This window comes from Panthera leo, chromosome C2 (genome assembly GCF_018350215.1).
Source record: "Panthera leo isolate Ple1 chromosome C2, P.leo_Ple1_pat1.1, whole genome shotgun sequence".
NCBI lineage: Eukaryota > Metazoa > Chordata > Mammalia > Carnivora > Felidae > Panthera > Panthera leo.
This window is the reverse complement of record NC_056687.1, coordinates 107722064-107746190: the sequence shown is the minus strand read 5'-3', so window position 1 is coordinate 107746190 and position 24127 is coordinate 107722064. Positions and strand designations below refer to the sequence as shown.

The window sequence follows — 24127 nt, the reverse complement described above, 5'->3', positions numbered from 1 at the left end:
GCGAGTGAGACAGGCTAGGTGTGAACTACAGGAAGCCAGAGGATGCATGCTCATTAAAGGAGACAGCAGGTACAGGAGATTGTTTTGGTGGGGGGGGATGTGGGCCTGTTGTTCCTGAATTACTTGATTTTTAAAGAAAAGTAGGTAATCTGGATCTTTATGTAAAATCCCTGAAATTTTAAATGGTGGTACTCATGAAAAGTCAAGTCAAATAAAGAGTGTTCACGGACTGATTTGCAGCTTCAAAACTGGACAAAAGTAAGACTGCACACAGAGGAACCTGAGTGAGTCATCATACCAGCTCGGCTCTGGGTCCTGCTTATCACTGAACCCCTACCAAGAGATAGTATCATGATTCTCATGTCACCCTCTAACAGAGGTGTTTTCTGTGACCCCTATAAACATCTGCTTTAAATTAATTTGAGAGCACAGTGCCATTATTTGATGATTTACAAAAGTCACATTACCTTTCCTAAGGCATTGCAATTAGAAACTTTCAGTGTAAGCATATAGGATTTGAGTTAGAAAATATTTAGTAAAACACCAATAGCAGAAAAAATGTCCAAAAATAAAATAGGTTTCTTAACTGTAAGAATATTTGGCTTTAATATTTTTATGTGTTTTAACGATTTGTAGTTGGAGACAATTTCATAGCTTTATTTCCTCAGAATATGGCAGGCAATAAGTTGAATTTTGAACAAATATTACTACATTTCTTTTTCTTATTCTCTTTGAATAGTAAAATGAAGTGTATGTAATATCTTGTCAGAAAGATTCTTTGGGCATTTTTATTTTTAAAAAATTTTTTTTAACATTTATTTATTTTTGAGACAGAGAGAGACAGAGCATGAACGGGGGAGGGTCAGAGAGAGAGAGGGAGACACAGAATCCGAAACAGGCTTCAGGCTCTGAGCAGTCAGCACAGAGCCCGACGCGGGGCTCGAACCCACGGACAGTGAGATCGTGACCTGAGCTGAAGTCGGATGCTTAACCGACTGAGCCACCCAGGCGCCCCTCTTTGGGCATTTTCAAATGTCACTACAGTATTAATGAAACTCTTTGAATGGTCTTTCATTTGGAAGTAGCCATAATAACTCATAGCTTTTTCTGTAATTATTAAACTTTTTTGTTTATTTATTTATTTTGAAAGAGAGGGAGAGAGAGAGAGTCGAGGAGGGAAGAGAGAGAGGAAAAGAGAGAGAATCCCAAGCAGGCTCCAGGCTGTCAGCACATAGCCTGACGCGGGGCTTCATGAACCACAACATCATGACCTGAACTGAAGTTGGACACAAGCGACTGAGCCACCCAGGCGCCCCTAAATATTTTGAAAAGGACTTCCTAATAAATTTTCTTTTCTTCCCTCCATTACACCTGGGCAGCCTCTTCCCTCTTTTATTCTTCTCTTCCTCCTTGCCAGTTTTCAACAGTACTCCTGATCAGTCAGAGCATTCTCTAATCTTCATATTTTCAAGGACACACAAAGAGAAGCTGGTTACTTTCCTCTCTGCCTTCTCTCACTGCCTTCTTCCTTTAACCATCTGCGTCACACTGTAATGTAGCTCTTCACTTTTATTCTCTCCCACATCTAACTCAGAGTCACCAGAAGACAGATACTATTCCTTTATTTCCCAATCTTTAATGGTGCTGGGTGTGGTACCATGTACATAGTGGGCATGTCATACATATTTTTGAGTGAGTGGTTTCTATTTTTGTTTTTCCTCTCTAGTGTAATTACAGTTTTATCACAATATTAAAAAATAGTGACCTGAAGCTGTCACATATACTCTTTTCCTTTGAACCAGATTTACTTTTGCTTCAAACCTAAAAATGGGAGGAAAGGAAGCCTCAAATTTTAATGATTCTTTGAATATCTTACAATTCTATGCATTATTTCTAGAAGCTCACATGTAGCTCTCTTGAACCTTTTTAAAGAACAGATGTATAAATTAGTGTTTAAAACAACTAATCTAATGACATTTTGGCATGCATTAGTAAATGGGCTATCATATTGGGTTTCAAATGCACTAATTTTTTATTGCTTCAAACATTAATTTATAAATTATTTGCTATTATCTATTTTTTTCACAGAAATTAAGTCTCTTACTTTTACTGTGCACATTATGGAATATTTGAAAAGTAGAAAGTTTGATGAAAAAGATTGCCTTTAATGTCACTTTCTGAGATAACTGATATTTACTTTTTGGTGTCAGTCTCTTCTTTTTAAAAAAAATTTTTTTAAGTTTATTTATTTATTTTGAGAGAGAAAGAGAGAGAGCACAAGCAGGGGAGGATTAGAGAGAAGGAGGGAGAATCCTGAGCAGGCTCTGCACCATCAGCACAGCACCCGACTCAGGACTTAAACTCATTAACAGTGAGATCATGACCTGAGCCGAGATCAAGAGTTGGACGTTTAACCAACTGCACTACTCAGGCACCCTCCAGTCTCTTCTTTTAAAATGTATTCATTTTAGGGGCACCTGGGTGGCTCAGTCGGTTAAGCGTCCAACTTCAGCTCAGGTCGTGATCTTGTACTCTGTGAGTGGTCTGTGAGTTCGAGCCCCATGTCGACTCAGTGCTGACAGCTCAGAGCCTGGAGCCTGCTTCTGTGTCTCCCTCTCTCTCTCTGCCCCTCCTCCTGCCCTCTTTCTCAAAAATAAATAAACGTTAAAAAAATTTTCACGTGTTCATTTTATTACCCTAAGAACCTCAAAAATCACATTTTAAAAAGTATTTTTAATGAGAAAAAGAGATTAGAAGCTGTTTCACAATCAAAATAAGTTACTTTTTCTATAAGAATGTTAATAAAAGTTTTTTTTAAAAAGAATAATCCTATATAGCTATTTTACTACTACAGGGTAAAAGGAATACAAATACATGTAGTTTAGCTAAAAGGGCAAGCGTATATCCAAAATATCACTGAGGAGTTCCTGAACAATATGTAAGACTGTACTAAAATTGGGTTTCTAGAAATTATTATACATGTCGTAACCACCAAGAGTAAAAACACAGACCCAAGGTCAGCTGAGCAGGGAGCCCCTTACACGGGATAGCTAGTGTTCTCACATTTGGAGAACAATGGCTTTTGTCCCTTTACTTAAGGTGCTAGCACTTTCACAGAGATCAGCTTTTCACTAACAACAGTGCAGTCTTTAGAATGCAGATCATGTTCCCTATTAACCTATTGAACGATATCTAGCTTATATTCATAAAAATTTTACTCAATATTGCTTTTCTCCGAATTGCCTATTTATTGTCATGAGCTTATTTCACTAAATGTTTTCCATTTTTTAAGGATTATTAGAAAGCATTCTATCTTCAAACTAACCTTAGAGGTTAATTTTAAGTTTGCTGTATGATGGATCCTGGGTCATACACTGTTAGTTAAAACTCTTAATTGTAAGTGACTAAAATCTAGCTTGAACTAGCTTGGACACAAAATTTAAAAAATTAATGGATCGCAGATTTCAAAGAAAAAATTGAACCATGGGAGCTAGCCCTCAGGAATAACCTGAACAAAGGACATGACCACCCCTAAGATTTTCTTTTTGTCTTTCATCTTCGCTTTTCGTTGCATACTGGCTTTATTCTCTTAAGCTGCAGATTTACTTTCTCCTTTTAGAAGGAAAAGCAGTTGCCTACAATGCCTAAGTTTTAGTTCCTAGATCTACTGCCACCTGAGAAGAACTGCCTGCTCTTTTCTCTTGTTGCAAGGGGAAAAAAATCCTAGAGAAGAGCTCTGGTTGACCTAGTTTGGGGCAGGTGTTTCATCCACTGAGCCAGTGGAGTTTGAGTCCTAGAACATGGAAACTTCTGTGGCAGTAGTCATATGAATGGTTGGATCTTTAAGGTTAGGGTGGAAAAAATAATTCTTTGCATAAAGAGTTGATGATTTCACATAAAGGGAATCGTACTGGGTGGACAAAACAGTAGCTAACCATTACATGAAAAAGAATATCCAGGGATTTTATATGCTTTCCATTCTTTAGAGTTAATCAAAAGAATATTCACCAATGCCTTCTATGTTACCAAAACTGGGACAGAACAATTAGGGAAGTAAGAATCGTAAATTCTTGCACTAAAGAATAAATAATGTAATTGTTAAGTGTACTTTGGGGCACCTGGGTGGCTCAGTCGGTTAAGCGTCAAACTCCTGATTTTGGATCAGGTCATGGTCTCATGGTTTTTTGAGTTCAAGTGTTGGACTCTGCTGAAGGTGCAGAGCCTGCTGGGGAATTCTCTCTCTCCCTCTCTCTTTGTCCCTCCCTTGCTTACATTCTCTGTGTCTCTCTCAAAATAAATAAATAAATAACTTAACAAAAGTAAAAAGGTAACTTAGAATGATGGTAGCAATATTTAAAACAGGTTTTTTTATAACAATGTGATTTTATTAAGAGCACTTTATTTTTATTTATTTATTTTTTAATTTTTTTAAATGCTTTTATTTATTTTTGAAGGAGAGAGAGAGACTGAGCATGAGCAGGGGAGGAGCAGAGAGAGAGGGAGACATAGAATTTGAAGCAGGCTCCAGGCTCACAGATGTTAGCCCAGAGCCCGACGTGGGGCTCGAACCCACGAACTGGGAGATCATGACCTGAGTCGAAGTCGGACGCCCAGCCGACTGAGCCACCCAGGTGCCCCTAAGAGCACTTTAAAACAATGGAAATTTCCATTTTTCTCCAAATTATCTTCCATCTATCCCCTTGCCTTCAAGGAAAATACAGCAAAACTTTCACCTCCATTTTGTGAAAATATACATCAAACCTACAATACAGAATTATGTGTTTGGTTATTTATTAAGTCAAGGTTAAGATTTTTAACTTCTGTTTCTGTACTAGTAAAGCTTAAGAGTATCATATTTAGTCAAAGGAAGATCTATTTAGTAGATTCTCTACATTAAAGAAACCAGGGGAATTTTTTGATTACTGATTCAATTTCACTGCTGGTGTTCAGTCTGTTCAAATTTTCTATTTCTTCCTGCTTCAGTTTTGGGAGATTATATGTTCTAGGTACTTATCCATTAAAAAAATTAAAGAGACCCAGGGAAAAATCAGGGACTGAATAAAGCTCAAATGAGACCAATTAAATGAAGTTCATTTAAAAAGCAGTGTTGATTCAGTCCAATGGAAAGTACCATTCTCATATTGTTGGGAAAGAGTGGGGAGAGACAGGGGAGAGAGGAGAGAGAAGAGGCGAGGGAATGAATATGAATGTGTGGTATCAAAGTCAAGACAATGGCTTACCATTGTTCGACTTTTGAGACCTCTACCTGTTAGAACCTTCCGTCAATAGGGCAATCACTGTTTAGAAGGAGTCAAACTATTAAGGAGTACATTTGTTACCAATACACTGAAAGTACATTGATACTGTATACAATAATGACTGGGATAAAATTAACTACCTCAGAAAAGGATATGTTTTAATAACTAAGCTAGAACTTTTGTAGGAAGACATAAATAAGTATCATAATGATTTTATAAATAAAAGCAATAGGATATCACTCAAAAGGAAATTGTTGCATTCACAAATAATTTTGTTATAAATATTGCTATTATTCTGTGCAATTGTATGTTAGTGACATTTCTGGTCCTGGGCATTCTCCAGTTGACATTTTTGAAGTTGCCATACTCCTGATAATAGGTAAAGAAGTTTGGTTTCTATCTCCAGAGTTTCACAAAGTGTTTATGACTTTTCTCTGCAAAATAAGAATTCTTTCTGGTTTTATTGAGTCCTGAATGATTTATCTACCTATACACTTGGCCTTCCCACCTCACACTCCCTACTTTCTTGAAAGGTAATTTAATTTTCTGGATGCATTTAGGCAGTGGTTAATTCCAGAGAAGCCACATTTTGTGATTGGCAGTTAGCTGCATGTTAATTTCTGAAATCTGTTTCCCAAGAATTCTTGAAGCACTAACTTGTTTTGATTGATTTCTTTGTTGCAGTCCTAATTTACCCCTTGATAATTGGATGCCTTTGCCTGCCATGATAGGCCACAGTCCTGAAAATCTGCCACCTAATTTCTGTGGACCCTGAACTTCCACCTATCATCTTAGATTGCTGTAAAACCAGTTTGAAGGAAATACTAAAAATAAAGGAATCTTTAGAGCCAGGAGCTGGACATAAAAGAATATAGGTTACAGGTGGTAGAATCCCTAGGGATATGATTAGCTTCCTTATTGTGTTTTCTGAAGTGTTTGATTATAGACTGGAGGGAAGCTAAAGGGGTGTTTTTAAAGTATTTTCAATTTAAGAATATTTTCATTATGAGTAATATTAGTAGATGATCCGAATGAAAATAATTAAGAGACTATAATACCTTTCCCAACTTTGTTTTACAACTCTGTGATTCTCACACGATTCATTTTAATCAAGTTAGCTAAGAGAAAAGCTGGGAAGTATGTAAGAGTAATAAATGTGTTGTTCTCATGGGTGCATTGGCAAGAGGTTTATAATACAAATCATCTAACTTCCAGCACAGGACTCTCTCCACTAGAACATGCTGTTAGTCCCTATTTTCAGGAACACCCTCTCGCTAGACAACAACATGTCCTCATATCAACATAGTATTCAACTTTAATGCAGAATTATGACCGCTAGAGAAAAATATGTACTTGCACAGTACATACTTTATTGCAATATTATGTGAATTGTTTATTTCATAAAGTTGATAAAATATGTAAAAGTGAACATTAGTGCCTTTCCAGGCATGACATTTATAACCTTATCAGTTTGATTTGAAAGAAGTGAAGTCAACTTACACAGCCAGAACAGATTGAAATAATGTGGCCTAACTTCTCAAGGAGTATTAAAGGGCTTGAGATGCTATTTATATGTAACATTCAGCTGGGGAGTGTATTAAAAGAATTAAAGTTGGAAAGTGTTTTCATGTGTATTTTTTTTAATTATGAAAAGGAAAATAATTTGTAAAAATACAAGCTTCGAATTCTTTTCTGGGTAAATCTTAATAGTTGGAGTGGGCTATAATTAAGGAATGTTTAATAAAAAAGCCATTTAATCCAGCAGTATAAACTTAACTTTTCTTTAAGTGTAGCTTAAATTTTCTTCTAATATTTCTGGATTTTTCCACATTTATCAATCTCTATATGCTTACATACAAGTAATAAGCTGTCTAGGTGTTTAATTTTAATTTTATTTTTATAAATTTTTATTGAAGTATAAAATAGAGAAGAATGCATAAATATGTACAGCTAAATTAAATTTCACACAGTGAATTTCCCATGTAATCAGCACCCAGATCATGAAACAGAGTACAACATCCTTCCAGAAGCTCTCTTTACCTCTTTTATTATCACCCATCCAGAGGAATTTACTTACTATCTTGGCTTATAACACCAAAGATTAATGTTGCCTTTTTTTGAACTTTATGTAAATGGAATCATATACTGTATATTCTCTTGTCTGGTTTCCTGATGTTTGTGAGATGCGTCTATGTTGTTTTGGGTGGCAGCTTTTTGTTCATTCCTGTTGCTCTTCAGTTTTCTATGGTCTGAATATGCCACAGTGGATTTATCTACTCTGCTATGGATGGGTATTTGGGCTGTTTTCAGTTCAGGGCTATTATAATCAGCGGTGCCATGAGCATTCATGTGCATGTCTTTGGTGAAAATATGAGCACATTTCTGTTGGATATGTACTAGGTGTGGAAGTTCTGGGTCTTGGCCTTATACATATGGCCTGGTTTATAGATCCAATTATTTATTCAAAGTAGTTGTGTTAATTTGCATTCCTACTAGGCATGTTTGAAAACTTTTACTCATCTGTAAATTACAGCTTTTCTTTTTTCTCGATAATTGGTCTTGGTATTCTTTCTATGCCAGGACATAGAGATCTATTTCATTCTTTTTTTATTTTTTGTATAGTATTGCATAGGAATATAGGTTGTTTAAAGTTCCTGTACTATTGACCATGAAGGTTTTTTCCTTTTATTTTTGCTATTAAAAATATTTTATAACCTCCAAAATTTAAGATGCACCCGCCTTTTTTTTAATGTTTATTTTTGAGAGAGAGAGAGAGAGAGAGAGAGAGAGAGAGAGAGAGAGAGAGAGAGAGAGACAGCACATGTGTGGGGAAGGGGCAGAGAGGAAGTCAGTCACAGAATCCAAGGCAGGCTCCAGGCTCTGAGCTGTCAGCACAGAGCTGAAGTCAGACACTTAACCGATTGAGACGCCCTGGTGCCCCTAAAAAGCACCCACCTTTTTACATAATTTATACTACAGATATATTTAACATGTACAAATTACTCATTGTATATGTGCAAGTGATTTTTAAGAACTTTTTATTTTGAAATAATTTTAGACTTACAGAAAGTTGCAAAAAAAAAAAAATAGTACAGTTTCCATATGCCTAGCTTCTCCTGATGTTAACACCTTACATAACTATGGACAGTTAAAAAAACCAAAAAACTAAGAAATTAACATTGGTATTGTATCAGTTTTTCCACTAGCATCTTCTTTTCCAGTTCAGGCTTCAATCTTGAATCACACATTGCATTTAGAGCTTATACTGTCCTAGTCTTCTTTGGTCTGTGACAGTTCCTTAATCTTAGCCTTTCATGACCCAAGGCTTTTCAAGAGTAGTGTTCAGTTATTTGTAGAATATCCCTTAATTTGGGTTTGTCTGTTTACTCATAATTTTGTTGAGATTATTCTTTTTTCGCAAGAATACCACAGAAGTGATATGTCCTTATTAGTGTATCATGATGTTAATATGTCTTCTTACAGATGATGTTTACCTTGATCACTTGGCTAAGGTGGGGTTTGCCAGGTGCCTCCATTGTAAAATTATTATTTTTCCCTTTGCAATTATACATATTTTGTTGTAAATACTTTTCTTATTCCTTCTACATTTATTAATTGGAATTTCTTTGTGAGAGAAGGACTGTTCCTTCTCTTCCATTTATTTATTCAGTTACTTATTAGTATCAGTATGTAATCATTCATTTTTATTTTGTGGGTTATACTCAAATACTATAGTTATTCTTTTTGTTTATCAGCGGTTCCAGTTTTGGTTATTAGGAGCTGTCAGGTGGCACCTGTGCCCTTTCAACGTGTCCTATCTTCCTTGAGCTCTTCCTTACTTTCTGGCACCACAAAATATTCTAGGCTCACCTTAGATTTTACCTGCCTCACCCCTGGAATCAACCAGTTCTCTAAGATGCTTTGGTTTATTTTGTTGGAAATAGTATTTAGAAACCAAGATGTAAGAATTGGGTATGCTTATTGCTACTGGGGTACCCTTATTTCTGAGAATAAATTTTTTTTTGTCATTTATACTTCCTCTTAGATCATGACATTCAGAATGCCCATTCATTGGTTTTTTTTAATAAATGCATTATCATTTGTTTCTAAATAGTTGATAATTTTTATTTTTACTTCCTTTTTGACTCAAAGTTCATTAGATGTATGTTTAAGTTTCCATATATGTAGATTTTTAGTGGACTTTTTGTTGTAAATGTTTTGTGTAATTTTACTGTAGACAATGAATGTGGGTATATGATTTTCTTTTTAAGAACATATTAAAATTTTGCAATCCCTATCAAAATATCACCAGTATTCTTCACAGAGCTAGAACAAGCAATCCTAAAATTTGTATGGAACCAGAAAAGACCATGAATAACCAAAGCAATGGTGAAAAAGAAAACCAAAGGCATCACAATCCTGGATTTCAAGCTGTATTACAAAGCTGTAATCATCAAGACAGTATGGTACTGGCACAAAAACAGACACTTAGATCAATGGAACAGAATAGGAAACCTAGAAATGGACCCATAAATGTATGGCCAACTAATCTTTGACAAAGCAGGAAAGAATATCCAATGGAATAAAGACAGTCTCTTCAGCAAATGGTGTTGGGAAAACTGGACAATGACATGAACCTGGACCAGTTGCTTACACCATACAAAAAAATAAACTCAAAATAGATGAAAGACCTAAACGTAAGACAGGAAGCCATCAAAATCTTACAGGAGAAAGCAGGCAAAAACCTCTTTGACTTCAGCCACAGCAACTTCTTACTCAACACGTCTCCAGGGCCAAGGGAAACAAAAGCAAAAATGAACTATTGGGACCACATGAAAAAATGCTCAACATCACTTGTCATCAGGGAAATAGAAATCAAAACCACAATGAGATACCACCTCACACCAGTCAGAATGGCTAAAATTAACCAACCAGGCAATAACAGATGTTGGCAAGGATGCAGAGAAAGGGAAACTCTTTTGCACTCCTGGTGAGAATGCAAACTGGTGAAGCCACTCTGGGAAACAGTATGGAGGTTCCTCAAAAAATTAAAAATAGAACTACCCTATGACCCAGCAATTGCACTACTAGATATTTATCCAAAGGATACAAAAGTGCTGATTGGAAAAGGCACATGCACCCCAATGTTTATAGCAGTGTTATCAACAATAGCCTAAGTATGGAAAGAGCCCAAATGTCCATCGACAGATGAATGGTTAAAGATGTAGTGTGTATATATATATGTATACACATACATACATACATATCCAGTGGAGTACTACTCGGCAATCAAAAAGAATGAAATCTTGCCATTTGCAACAATGTGGATGGCACTAGAGTGTATTATGCTAAGTCAGAAAAAGGCAAATATCATATGACTTCACGCATATGTGGAATTTAAGATATAAAACAGATGAACATGAGGGAAGAGAAGCAAAAATAATATAAAAACAGGGAGGAGGACAAAACATAAGAGACTCTTAAATATAGAGGACAAACTAAGGGTTGCTGGAGGGGTTTTGGTTGGGGGATGGCTAAATGGGCAAGGGGCATTAAAGAAGACACTTGTTGGGATGAGCACTGGGTGTTATATGTAGGGGATGAATCATTGGATTCTACTCCTGAAATCATGATTGCCCTATATGCTAACTACCTTGGATGTAATTTTTTTAAAAAGAAAAGAAAAGGAAGGAAGGAAGGGAGGGAGGGATGTAAATTAAAATAAGTAAATAAATAAAAATGAAAAAAAGAATATATTAAAATTTCAATCGTGGCTGATTACGTGGTCAGTTTTTGTGATTATACCACATATTTGGAAGAATGATTATTAGATATATCCTCTAATTATATCCGTGCATCAGGTTTATTAATTGTTATTCATAGCCTCAATATCTTTACTATTTTTCATGTCATTGTGACCATTCCATTCCTGTGAGAAATGTGTTCCTACCTCCCATTATGATTAGTAATTTATTCTCATTTGATTTTTAACAGATATTTCTTTATATTTTGGGTATGTAAAAGTTCATGATTATTATTTTTCTTGGTGGATTAGACTTTTATCAAAACTTAAGGTTGTTCCCTTTATTAGTAGTTATTAATATTAATATATATCTTTTGTCATTTTTAAAGCATCTGGTATATATTTTTCTAACCTTTTATTTTCTACATTTCTTTAATTTTTATTTATTTATTTATTTTTTTAGATGTGACTCCTGAAAACACTTGGCTAATTTCTTTCTCTCAGTATGCCAAGAGAAATACTTGTCAGGGTACAAAGTGAGGCTGAAAATAGTAGAATTTATGAAAAATATTTTAAAAGTGCATTTAGGCTTTCAGAACCTCTCTCCCACTCTGTCTCCTCAAAGGCTTTTAATTACCTTGCCCTGACTCTGGCAGATGGCATAGGTACTAGCAAAATAGCTAATTCCCCATGTGATCTCCGCACAGTTGAAGGCCATCATTTAATAATTCCTGCACACACCACAGAACCTTAAGACAGAATTTCACTGCCTCGTTTGTTAGTTTTTTTTTTTTCTAGGTGAAAATAGTATAATATACATTAACACAGATTCAAAACTTACCACAATTTTGTCTTATGTGTTTCATCTGTCCCATTTTTTTTTTTGTTGAAGCAATTTAAGGAAAATCCAAGACTGCATGCTAGTTTCACCTCCATTTACTTCAGTGTGATATGCCATTTTCTTATACAACAACAGTATTATTACTCCCAAATTAGCAATAGTTCCTCAGTATTTTCTAATTCCCAGTTCATAATCAAATTTCCTCAATATTAAAAAAAAATTGTAGTTTATTTGTTTGAATCTGGTTCTACACAAGGTTTACATGTCACATTTGATTGTCACTTTTGTTACTTCTCTTTTATCTAGAAAAGCCACTCCCTCTTTTCTCCATCATTAGTAACTTATAGAAATGGGACCAATTGTCCTCATTTGTAAATATGAATAGATAACAAAGGATCTCCAGACTTGTAAGGAAGGCTTCAAATGTGAAAGAAGGGAAGCAAAACAAAGAAAAAATTTAAAAAGCCAGAGGAACAGAAGCTATGAAGTAAGCTGAAGAAAACTTTAAAATACACCATAATTGGGGTCCCTGGGTGGCTTAGTTGGTTAATCATCCAACTTCAGCTCAGGTCATGATCTCACAGTTTGTGAGTTCAAGCCCTGCATTGGGCTCTGTGCTGACAGCTCAGAGCCTGGGGCCTGTTTCAGATTCTGTGTCTCCCTCTCTCCCTCTTCCCCTCGCCTGCTCACACTCTCTCTCTTTCTCAAAAATAATAAATTAAAAAAATAAAAACCAAACGGTAAAACACACAGTAATTGATACCTTCAAAAAAAAAGAAAAGAAATTGTAATCATGAAATAAGAACAAGAAAGAATTCTTGTAGACTTTTGAAGAATAAGAAAGAATTCTTGGTAATTAAAATTTAACAGAAATTAAAAATTTTGTAGACAGGATGGAAGATAAACAAAATGTCCAAAGTAGTAAGATGGCAAAAATTTAAGAAAATTAGAAAATCTCTTCAGAAGGTCCCACATCTAAACAGAAAGATGTTCCAGAAAAGAAAAGAAAAAAAAAAAACAACATAGAAAATGAAGGGGAAAGAATCATTTTCCTTAGGGTAAAATTCCTGGAACTAAAGAACACCAGTTTTCAAAATATCATGTGCCCAGCAAAGAGAATGACAAAAGACTGATACAATAATATATTGTGATGAAATTTAAGAATACTAAGTGAAAAGAGAAAAATCTTAAAGCTTCTGAACCAGGGCAGGGGCAGAGTGAGGAGAACCTACCATGTATCATACAAAGAAGTAGAAATTAGACCGGCATTGGACTTTTCAGAAACAGCACCATATGTTAGGAAACAGAGGAAAAGTGCCCTAATTTTCAGATGAAGAATATTTTTTCTCATCTATGATTCTATATTTAGCTAAACTGTCCAGTCTGAGATATAATACATTTTCACATATTCAAGTTCTTAAAATTACCTCTCACGTACAAAACAAAAAACAAAAAACAAACAAAAACAAAAAACAAACTCCTGGAGGATTTATTCCACCAAAAGGAGAACACCAAGAAGGAGGAAGACTTTAGAGCCAGGGTACAGGGTACAGACATGAAAGAGAGCTAAGGACAGTTCCTGAAATGGTAAGAAAGGCAAGTCACAGGGTGACAGTTGTTTAGTCAAACTGGAGAATACCCAGACAGGAGCATGGGAATAGAGAGCTCTGGGAAGGATGTTTCCTGGAAAAGAAATGATATGGAAGAGTTTTCCGCTGTGTCTGAAGATACTGAGAAAGCAGAATTAGACCTCTGTCAGATTTGGAAGATGTATCAAAGATAGGTATACAGAAAACTAAGAAGAAAAGGAGATGGGTTTTCAATCCAGGGACACCAAAAAGTTGTACAAGAAAAGAAATGTGATCATAACATAACAGATAGCTCACTAGTGAAGAATAATGTAAATACTGAATAAAAAGACTGATGTAACTTAACTGGGAGGGTAAGATGGGGAGGGTGGTGTGTTTGTACGTTTAAGAGTATAGGTATGTGGAGGAGGGTCAGTTCTTACTAGGATTGTGATAGAGACTGCTAGCTACCTACTATAACACCATTCTTCCTTCTCTGTTAGTAATAGAACTGTGGATATACCTGGGAGCTAATCTTTCCAATTAAAAGACTACGTTTCCCAGCTTTACTTACAGTAGGTACAGCCATGTGTCTAAGTTCAGCAGAAGTAGTTAGTGGTACTTCTAGGAAGTTTCCTTATAAGAGACAGAGTGAGCCATTATTCTCCTCTTGTTGCTAGTTTGGAATGGGAAAAGAATTGTTTCAGTTTCTGCCATTATCATGGTCAATGAAAATAAAAGACATATACCAAAGATAGTAGACCAGAGAGTTGGAAGTATCCTGGGGACCTGATGACTCTATAAAGCTATTACATCAGCATTAGATTGGCTAATAATACATTTGTTTTATGCGATATAATATACTCTTGTATATTTAAGCTATCATATTCAGGTCTCAGTTATATGTAGCAGAATCAGATCTTAACTGTAATTTGTAATTTACTAGGTAATATCTATACTGAAATATTAAGGAATAATAATATAAGCATGTCATTTAGTAATATAGAAGTAAATACTAGAGGAATCAGGAAAAACGTTGAAAGTTGTTTTGGGCAGTGGGAATTGAGGTAAAAGAAAATGATTTCTGTTTTTTTTCTTACAACTCTTTTAGTAATATTTGACATTTGAAATTACATACACATATTACTTTAATAAAAATTAAATTGATGTTTTTAAGTTATATTTTAATTAGCAATTCAAGTAAAAAAATGTTTGTTGTAAAAATTTGAACAATACAAAAGATACAGAGAAAAAGTTTTGCCTCCCTTCAGTGCCCTTCCTTGCCTTTCCCCTGCCAATTGGTTCCACTCTCCTTCCCAGTGTTAATGGTGTTTGATTTGTGTCTCTCCATACTTTTTCTGTACATTCATTTAGCATATATAAAGATGCATAGTTTTTTAGAATTTATTTTTATTAAAAGTGTATTTAAATTTTAATTTAATAAAGCTCTCATGAAGGATTATTTAAACTTGTAATGGATGTTTTTTGTTTATATTTTTAGAATTTGGGATGTAAGTATGCAGTTAAAAAGTCAACAAAATGAATTTCAGAGAGTACAGAAAGAATTGAGTCATTTGCAACATGAATTAAATATTAAACAGAGACAATCACAAGCATTCAGGTAAGATTATCTTTAAAGAATTGAAAATCATGAAGATTGAAAAAGTACATTTAAAACTAACTTTATAAACATTCAAACACGTTTTAGTAATATAGTTTCTATATTCAGTGTGGTTGAAACAAAACAACTTTACTTATTTTCTTTTTAAATCATTATTTCAACTGAATAGTTTTACCAATAACATTTAAATCAGGCAAACACCTTGCTTTTATTTTGCAGTAACATTTAGAATGAAAGAATATTAGCTAATTCATTTCTCTCTTGATGAGTATTTCTTGGTGTATTTGATTCCCTGCCAGATAGTCCAGTGATACAAAAAGTCATAGAATAGGGTACATTTCTAAATGATAGTAATAGACCTTCTAAATTTAGAAATCTCCAACAAAGGGGCGCCTGGGTGGCGCAGTCGGTTGAGCGGCCGACTTCAGCCAGGTCACGATCTCACGGTCCGTGAGTTCGAGCCCCGCGTCGGGCTCTGGGCTGATGGCTCAGAGCCTGGAGCCTGTTTCCGATTCTGTGTCTCCCTCTTTCTCTGTCCCTCCCCCGTTCATGCTCTGTCTCTCTCTGTCCCAAAAATAAATAAAAAAATTTAAAAAAAAAAAAAAGAAAAAAAAAAAAAAAAAAAAAAGAAATCTCCAACAAAAATGGTGTTAATTCTGCTTTTATATCATCTTTGGAGGGTTTATCATACCTGAAGGTAAAAACCCCAGTGTTCTTCAGCAACAAGGAAGTTCATTTTTTTTAAATAAAATTGGAATTGAATTATTGAGAATATCAGAAAAAAATGATTCTTTTCAAAACTGAGTAATTTAGCTGCTAGAAAAGGGAAATAGTTAAATGAGCATTACAAATAGACACGGATTCTGGGTGACTTAAAAAAAATATGTTGGATGAATATTTTGAATGTTAGGTTTCTTTCTTTTCTTTTCTTTTTCTTTTCCTTTTTTTCCAATCTACTAGTTGTTGCCAGAAACATTGTTCTGTTAAAAATATTGCCTGGGTGGGGTGCCTGGGTGGTTCAGTCACATAAGTGTCCAACTCTTGATTTTGGCTCAGGTCATGATCTCATGGTTCATGAGATCGAGCTCCACATTGGGCTCTGTGCTGACAGTGCGGAGCCTGCTTGGGATTCTCTCTCTCCTTCTCTCTCTGCACTTCTCTCTCTCTCTGCTCTCTCAGAAAGAAATAAATAAACTTAAAAGAAATTTCCTAGGCTAACAAGTTTTTAATATACTAGCTGGTGATCACCTGTTGGCCAAGTACCTTTCATAAATGCCTTGCACATAACTGATGCTCAATAAATAATTTTTGAATGAATGAAGGAGTCTACTCATAAAACAGATGATAGTTTTTATCATCAGAAATCCTTGCCCTTTCCTAGAAATCTGGTATTGAACCAGCAGGTGATTTCAGTTCTCCACTTTGATCATCCCCACTGGTGTTCAAGCTTGGCTTTTCCAATAGCTTTGGCTCAGGTCTGCTAAGGAAGTCCCATTTGTTTCATCCATTAATGCCATCATGAGTGGTAGGATTGGTTAAATTTTAAGGTTAAACCAGGACTAGGGGCACCTGGGTGGCTCAGTCGGTTAGGTGTCCAACTTGGGCCCAGGTCATGATCTTGTGGTCAGTTCATTTGAGCCCTTGTCCAGCTCTGTGCTGACAGCTCAGGGCCTGGAGCCTGCTTTGGATTCTGTGTCCCCCTCTCTCTCTCTCTGCCCCTCCCCTGCTCATGCTCTGTCTCTATCTTTCAAGAATAAATAAACATTTAAAAAAACATTAGACCGTGGGGTGCCTGGGTGGCTCAGTAAGTTAAGTGTCTGACTTCAGCTCACGTCATGATCTCACGGTCTGTGATTTTGAGCCCTGCATCAGGCTCTGTGCTGACAGCTCAGAGCCTGGAGCCTGCTTCAGATCCTCTCTGACCCTTCCCTGCTCGTGCTCATGCTCGTGCTCTCTCTCAAAAATAAATAAACATTTAAAAAATTTAAAAAAAGTAGACCAGGACTAGCTTAAATAATTAATGCTGCTTCAGGATATTATGGACTGATATGGTCAATTTTCACTATTCACATTTTGCATGTGATTTGTAGCATTGTAAATTATTGACAAAACTGAGGCATATTTGTACTATTTATTGTCTAGCAGAAGTAAGATGGTTTAATTGTAACTGATTAATATTCTTTCTTTTTCTAGTCTGGTTTCCTCTTTCTTTAATGTTTGTTTATTTTTGAGAGAGAGAGAGAGAGACAGAGAGACAGAGTGTGCGTGAGGGAGGGGAAGAGAGGGAGACACCGAATCTGAAGCAGGCTCCAGGCTCCGAGCTGTCAGCACAGAGCCCAATGTGGGGCTCAAACCCATAAACCATGAGATCATGACCTGAGCCGAAATTGGATGCTTAACCCATGGAGCCACCCAGGCACTGGTTTCCCCTCTCTTAAACTTCTGATGTTGCTATGCCATTGGAGTAGTCACAAGCATTTGTGGAATCTGAGTAAGGGAAAATTGAGTTGGGAATACACGATTATAACTGACATTTGGGAAAACATTGTAGAATGCTTCAATAATACAAGTAAGGATTGCAAACTAAAAATTTGGTTGTGTATGAATTTTTAAAAATTAATGGAATAAAAACAATAAATATCAATTTAAGCAATATAAACTATTCTAGCATAGAAAATTATAACTCTTTTTTCAGATTATATTACAAGTGAATTCATTAAGAGAAAGATATATTTTCAAAAAAAGCTCTTGGATTATGAAATAATCCATTCAATGAAATAGAGTAAATTATTTAAATACATTGGAGAAAGATTTAAATGTTTTGCCAATTTACAAAAGCTACTAACATCACTGAATACAACATAAAAATCACACCACTTCAAGGACATTTAAGATAAACTGTTTTATGAGTTTCATCATTTCAAAGACAATTTAAGTCTAGTCATTTTCCAAGAAAACTTGAAATGCTCCAATTCTTATAATCATATAAGAAAACTAGATAAGTGTTTTTCCAAATTGGACAATGTGTAATATTTACACAGTGTTATCAATAATGAATCGTAAAGCTGAAAGAATATTTTGAAACTACCAATAATAAAAAACTAATGGCCATGTTAGATGAAAGGCTATATAATTTTTATATTCTCTCCACATAATGCATTATTATAAAATGGTTCTCATATGCAGAAGTGGTTGAAGAACATGTGGACAAAAATTACAAGCAAAAAAAATATTGTAGAGCCGTTACTATTAGCAAGTTACATTATTTTCCTATATTTTGTGATATTGGTGGAATTTATCAACTTTACAATTTTCATTTGTAATGATTTTTCTCATTCTATAGATAAGCACACACTTTTAAACCTAATTTTGTGGACATTTTTGTGTTCCTTTTTCTTTTTTTTCCAAGAAAGTCTTCCTCTCACTCACCACTAATAGTATAAGATTTAGGCTCCACAAAGCATGGATCTGGTCTTGGCTAACAAGCTTGAATTTTCTATTTCTTGCCTTTCTCCCTAAAGAAGCACCTGAATCCACATCCAGTCTTTTTTCCTGTTAAATATCCTTCTATACCCTGACCCCTTTGTACATGGTTTATTCCCGGCAGCTGCCTTACACCAAAACCATTAGCCCCTTGACCTTGATTTAGTTCATAGCTCTGATCTCCCTTTCTTAGCACCAGTTTCTGGTTCCACATTCAGACTTCTCATCCTCACTTTTGGCCCCCTTGATTTAGTGATCTATTTGGACTCTTTCTCTGCTTTTTGAAATTAGCATCTCTCTTAGCTCCTAGCTCTGCATGCTGTTTGAGGTATCCTCTGTGGCTTCTGGTCACTCAAGTGGACATTAGTTACCATATAGAATGTCATCACCCTTTTTCCTGGCAAAGGCTAATCTTTTAGCCCCTGGCCTGTATCTGGCCTTTCTAGGACTTTGCACAAGAAATTGACTGTATCTCTTGTCTGTGTTTTTAGCCTCTGACTGCTCGTATTGTTGCTCAGCTGTGTGCACATTCAGGTGTCTCCTTTCTCAACAAACCATTCTACTCTGCATTTTCCTCTTCCTCTCCTTGCTATTTAAGTCAAGGTTCTTGACTGCTAGTATCACTTCTGCTTTACTACTCTGTCCTTTCCTACCTAATGCCTCTCTCTCAGATCTTCAGAGGCCTCCTTAATACCAGATACAGTGGACTCTGTTCAGCCTTTAACTGAGGCTTTAAACACTGACCACTATTTTTTGTTTACATTTCCTATTTCCTGAATTTCTGATATTATTCTTTTGGCTCCCTGGTCTTTTTTTGAGGGATTCTTTTCTGCTGTAGTCCTATAAATGTTAATGTTATCCAGTGTTTTATTCCCAGCATTTCTCACTTCTTCGGTCCTCCAACTGGGTGATCTATTATTTTTACTCATTCATTTATTTGTCAGTATTTAAGCATATACTATGTGATAGGTACTATGCTAGGTGCTTGGGAAACTGTGATGAATAAGACAGATATAGTCTCTGCATCATAGATTTAGTCTATTCAGGAAGATATATATTAACCAATTATACACTTCCATGGCTTCAGTCATTACTTACTTACTTACTTACTTACTTATTTATTTTGCTGATAACTTTCAGATCTTGTCTAATTATTGGGTAAATTATAGGCAGGACATCTGAAGTAATAAATCACTGAGATTGCAAAAAATATGTGATTTCTTTGAACTGTGTCACTTGATGAAGCAAAAGCACTACATCATTCACTTTAAAAGGTATTCTTTATTATTACCTTGGGTTTTACACTGTCTGGAGAAGCATGGTATGTAGCAAGAATACTGTCTAAGAATCTGAGATTCCCATTTTGGTCTATGATTAAGTCACTGTGACCTAATTTTCTCCACTGTTTACTCTTGAATTAATTTAAAAGGTTAGTAGAATAAATATGTATGAAAAAATTAGCTCTATTTCTTTATAGTTGAAATAATATAATGAAAATGAGTTGGGCTGACCATATACTTCAGTGTTCCTGGGATATTCCTAGTTTATATCTGTCATCTCAGCAAAATACAGATATCACCTCCTTTTACTTTCAAAATGGTCTCCATTTAGACAGTAGATTATATGGTCATTTTCAAACCATTTTTCAAAGAAAACCATTTTTTCAAAGAAATATTTGTTATTATGCTTGCTACTTTTAAAATCCTAATTTTTAAAACTATTTTACAGTCAAAGATTGGTGGAGTACAAATATTTGTGGAATAAGACTCTTTCATTACTTACTTTTACTAAAAGGGAGCTAACCAGTATTAAAAATGAAGTATATGACAATTTTCAAAACTGGACTTCACTGAAAGGAGAAGTTTTTCTACAAATTAAATCCATAAGTGAAACAGCCTTGACAGGTTTGTTATGTATATTTAGAATGTAATCATCTTTTTCCTTTTGGTATATCATACATAATAAGTAATGAAATAATGATATTTGATGTGATGGGACGTATGACTAACTTTTAAAATTATTGTTTGTTGGTAAACTAGGTGGCCATTATGACCTATTTGAACCCTGAAATTCAATAATTGTAGGCTGATCTGAAATTAACCATGACACATCTATCTAAAGCTGTGACCAGAAGTCTGTTTATTACTGTTAAGTGTGCCAATTTGACTTTTTAAACTTTTTTTTCTGTTAATGGCTGAGTATCTCATGTTGAATCAGCCTTCCATAGATAACTGATAATTTCTAGACAAAGTAACTACCTAAAAACACCTGGAGAGTGACCAAAATCAAGCACATAGCAGAGAGAATGTCCAAAAATTGAAAAAAAGCATATTACTAAGTGAAAGAAGCCAGACTGAAAGGCTACATACTATATGATTCCAACTAAATGATATTCTGAAAAGGGCAAAACTATGGATATAGTAAAAAAAAGTCTTTGTTTGCCGGGGGGCGAGGTCGGGGCGGGGAGAAGGATGAATAGATTGGGCACAAAGGATTTTTAAGGCAATCAAAATACTTTGTATGCTACTAAAATGGTGGACACATGTCATTATACATTTGTCAAAGCTCAGAATGTAAGCACCAAGAGTGAATCCTAATATAAACTAAGGATTTGGGGGTGTTTGTGATGTGTGAGTATAGGTTTATTGATTTTAAGAAATGTCTCACTCTGGTGTAGGATGTTGATGATGGGAGAGGCTATGCATGTGTGCAGGCAGAAGTTATATGGGAATCTCTGTACTTCCTGCTTAATTTTCCTATGAGCCTAAAACTGATATTTTTTAAAGCCTATTTTTTTTTTAAGTAAAAGAAGAAAATGGCACTGGGTGAATTCCCTGGGGTTTTGTTTTTATTTTTGTTTGTTTAAGGCTAATAGGTTGAGGGCAGAGTATAGTGTGTTCTACGCAGGGAAGCTAAAACTCTGAAGAAATCTATAGTCTTTTTGGCTTGAAGACTGGAGGACATAGATCAAGGCAGCCTCTGAGAAATAAGAGAATATCCCAGAAAAGAGATAATCAGCGAGGGAGAGTTCAGAGTTTGCATATAAGCTTTTTCCAAATCTCTGTCCTACTTCTACAATGCACGTGCACAGGGAAGACTTTAAACAGCCCACCAAAGGCCGAAATAACTGATATTTTAGCTGTCACCCAAGGGTAGACATATTTTACAGTTTGAGTTCAGACAAGTTAGCTGCTTATTAAAATAAAACAATACCAAAAATCACTACCCTTTGGAGGAATATAACAGAATTCAAGGTCTCCTTAGCATAACATCCCCAATGTTCAAGATGCAATCCCCAATTCCTTGAACTGGGAAGAAACAGAAAAGCATGGATCATACTCAAGAGAACAGACAACAGAGACCAATGCTGAGTTGATCCAGATGATATAATTAACTAACCAGGATTTCAAATTAGCTGTTAACTATGTTCAATGACATAAAAGAAAATAAGCTAGTAATGAATGAAAAGAGATAGACTATCTCAGCAAGAAACTATTAAAAATTGGATAGTCAAGATTAGAAAAATATAGTATCTGAAATAAAAATTTACTGGATGGACTTCTATAGCATATTGTGATTATAGAAAAAAGAATCAGCGAACTTCATTCATTTTGAAGAAGAAAACTAAATAACATTGAAAAAAGATGAACAGAATCCCAGGACTCTAAAAGGATGTAAAAATGATGTATAATTCATAGAGCAACCACTAAAAAATAAATACAAAATGATAAAGCTACAGAGGTAATAAATAAACTAAAAAAATAACTCTTTTAAAAGTATCCAAACAATGGAGAATTACTATCATCTGTCTCTAAGATTTATTATGTATTATGGCATATGGATCATCAATAGATACATGGAACAATAGCCTGGTAAATGATCCCTATTTGTATGATTATTTCACTTTTCACAAATGTGCCAAAACAATCAAATGGGAAACAAGAAAGTCTTTCAACAAATTGTGCTAGAACAGTAGAATACCCATATGGGAAAATATACCTCAAGTCCTACATTACATTGTACATGAAGCTAATTCAAGATAAATCATAGAACTAAATATAAAAGCTAAAACTATCAAAGAAGAAATAGAGGAAAATATCTTCATGAATTGGTAGTAAATGAAGTTTTCTTGGATGGAAAAAGACCCAAAAATTGATGTGTTAGACTATCAAAATTAAAAATTTCTGTTCATCAAGAGATGCTATTAAGAAAATGAATAGGTAAGCCACAGACAGAGAAAATATTTTTTAAAAAAACGTTTGAAAAACAAAGAATTGCTGCCTGGATTACATAAAGAGCACCAACAAGTCAGTAATGAAAGGACAAACAATCCAGTCAACAATGGCTAAAAGATTTGAGCAGACACTTTACAAGGAAACATATACAATTGACCAACATGACATGAAAAAGTGCTGAACATTATTGGTCAAAAGGGGAATGCAAATGTCAACAGTACATACCCACTATACTTGTTAAAATGAAAAAGATTGACAACAGCAAATGTTAGGAAGAAAAGCAACTGGAATTCTTATGCAAATTGGTGAGAGTATAAAATGCTACAACCACTTTGAAAAAAGATCTGACAGTTGTTGTTGTTGTTGTTTAACAAAACTAAAGATACACCTACCCAATGACCCTGAAATTCTTCTTTGGTATTTATGTGCTCTCCCTGCCATGAAAACATATGTCCATACATATATCCTAAAGAAGTGTTCATTGTGTCAGGCTAGTACCCTTAAATAAGGGAGCAAAATTAGTGCTCTTATAGTTTAAATATTTTTATTAATATATAACTAATATATTAAATATATATAAAAATGTAGACCCATGTAAATATGCAGAACTGATTTTTGACAAGGGTGAGCAAGATAGGCTAGCCTTTTTATTGTTGTTTTTTAACAAACTGAAAATAATAATGGAGGCAATGGAGTGACTGGAGTAACTGGTTATCCATAGGTATAAAAATAAATAAAAAGAACCTTGACCAAAACCTTGCACCTTATGCAAAAATTAATTCATAATGGATCATAGACCTAAATTGAAAATAGAAAACTAGAAAATCTTTGGGACTTAGGATTCTCAGACTTGAACTAAAAGCATGATACATAAAAGGAAAACCTGGTAAATAAGAACCTCAACAAAATTAAGAACTTTTATTCTGTGAAAGACCCTGTCAAGAGGATGAAAAGACAAATTACAGCTTAGGAGAAAGTATTTGTGGACCACACAAAGGACTTTTATCTGGAATAGATGAAAAACTCTCAAGACTCTACATTTTAAATAAACAGTTTAATTAGGAAATGGGCAAAATATGTGAGCAAAAATTTCACCATAGAGGTTATGCAGATGGAATAATAAAGCATATGAAAAATTGTTCAACATTACCCAATTAGGGAAATGCAAATTATAACAGTAATGAAATACTACTACACATCTATTAGAATGTCTAAAATTGTAAAGATTTCCTAGAGACATAATTTTAAGTCCATATGATTAAGCTAATAGGACTAAGAACAACAGAAAAATCTTATTAAGATAAAGAAATTATGTAAGATTAATACTAATAATTGTATTTACATTAGCTAGCATTATATGATACTTATTCTAACGGCT

General features: G+C 34.8%; 1 protein-coding gene across 10 annotated transcripts in view; it reads left to right on the top strand.

Annotated features, from left to right (window-relative positions):
* LEKR1 (leucine, glutamate and lysine rich 1) overlaps positions 1-24127 on the top strand; it is a 225671-nt gene that overhangs the window by 58304 nt on the left and 143240 nt on the right. For 8 of the 10 annotated variants that reach the window (XM_042955500.1, XM_042955499.1, XM_042955502.1 and 5 more), the window contains 2 exons: positions 14912-15031; positions 20243-20418. In XM_042955500.1, the coding sequence (XP_042811434.1) occupies positions 14912-15031; positions 20243-20418 (296 nt within the window). Of the gene's footprint in view, positions 1-12147; positions 12330-14911; positions 15032-20242; positions 20419-24127 lie in introns of those variants that run through there. The other 2 variants (XM_042955503.1, XM_042955501.1) reach the window with 2 other exon arrangements.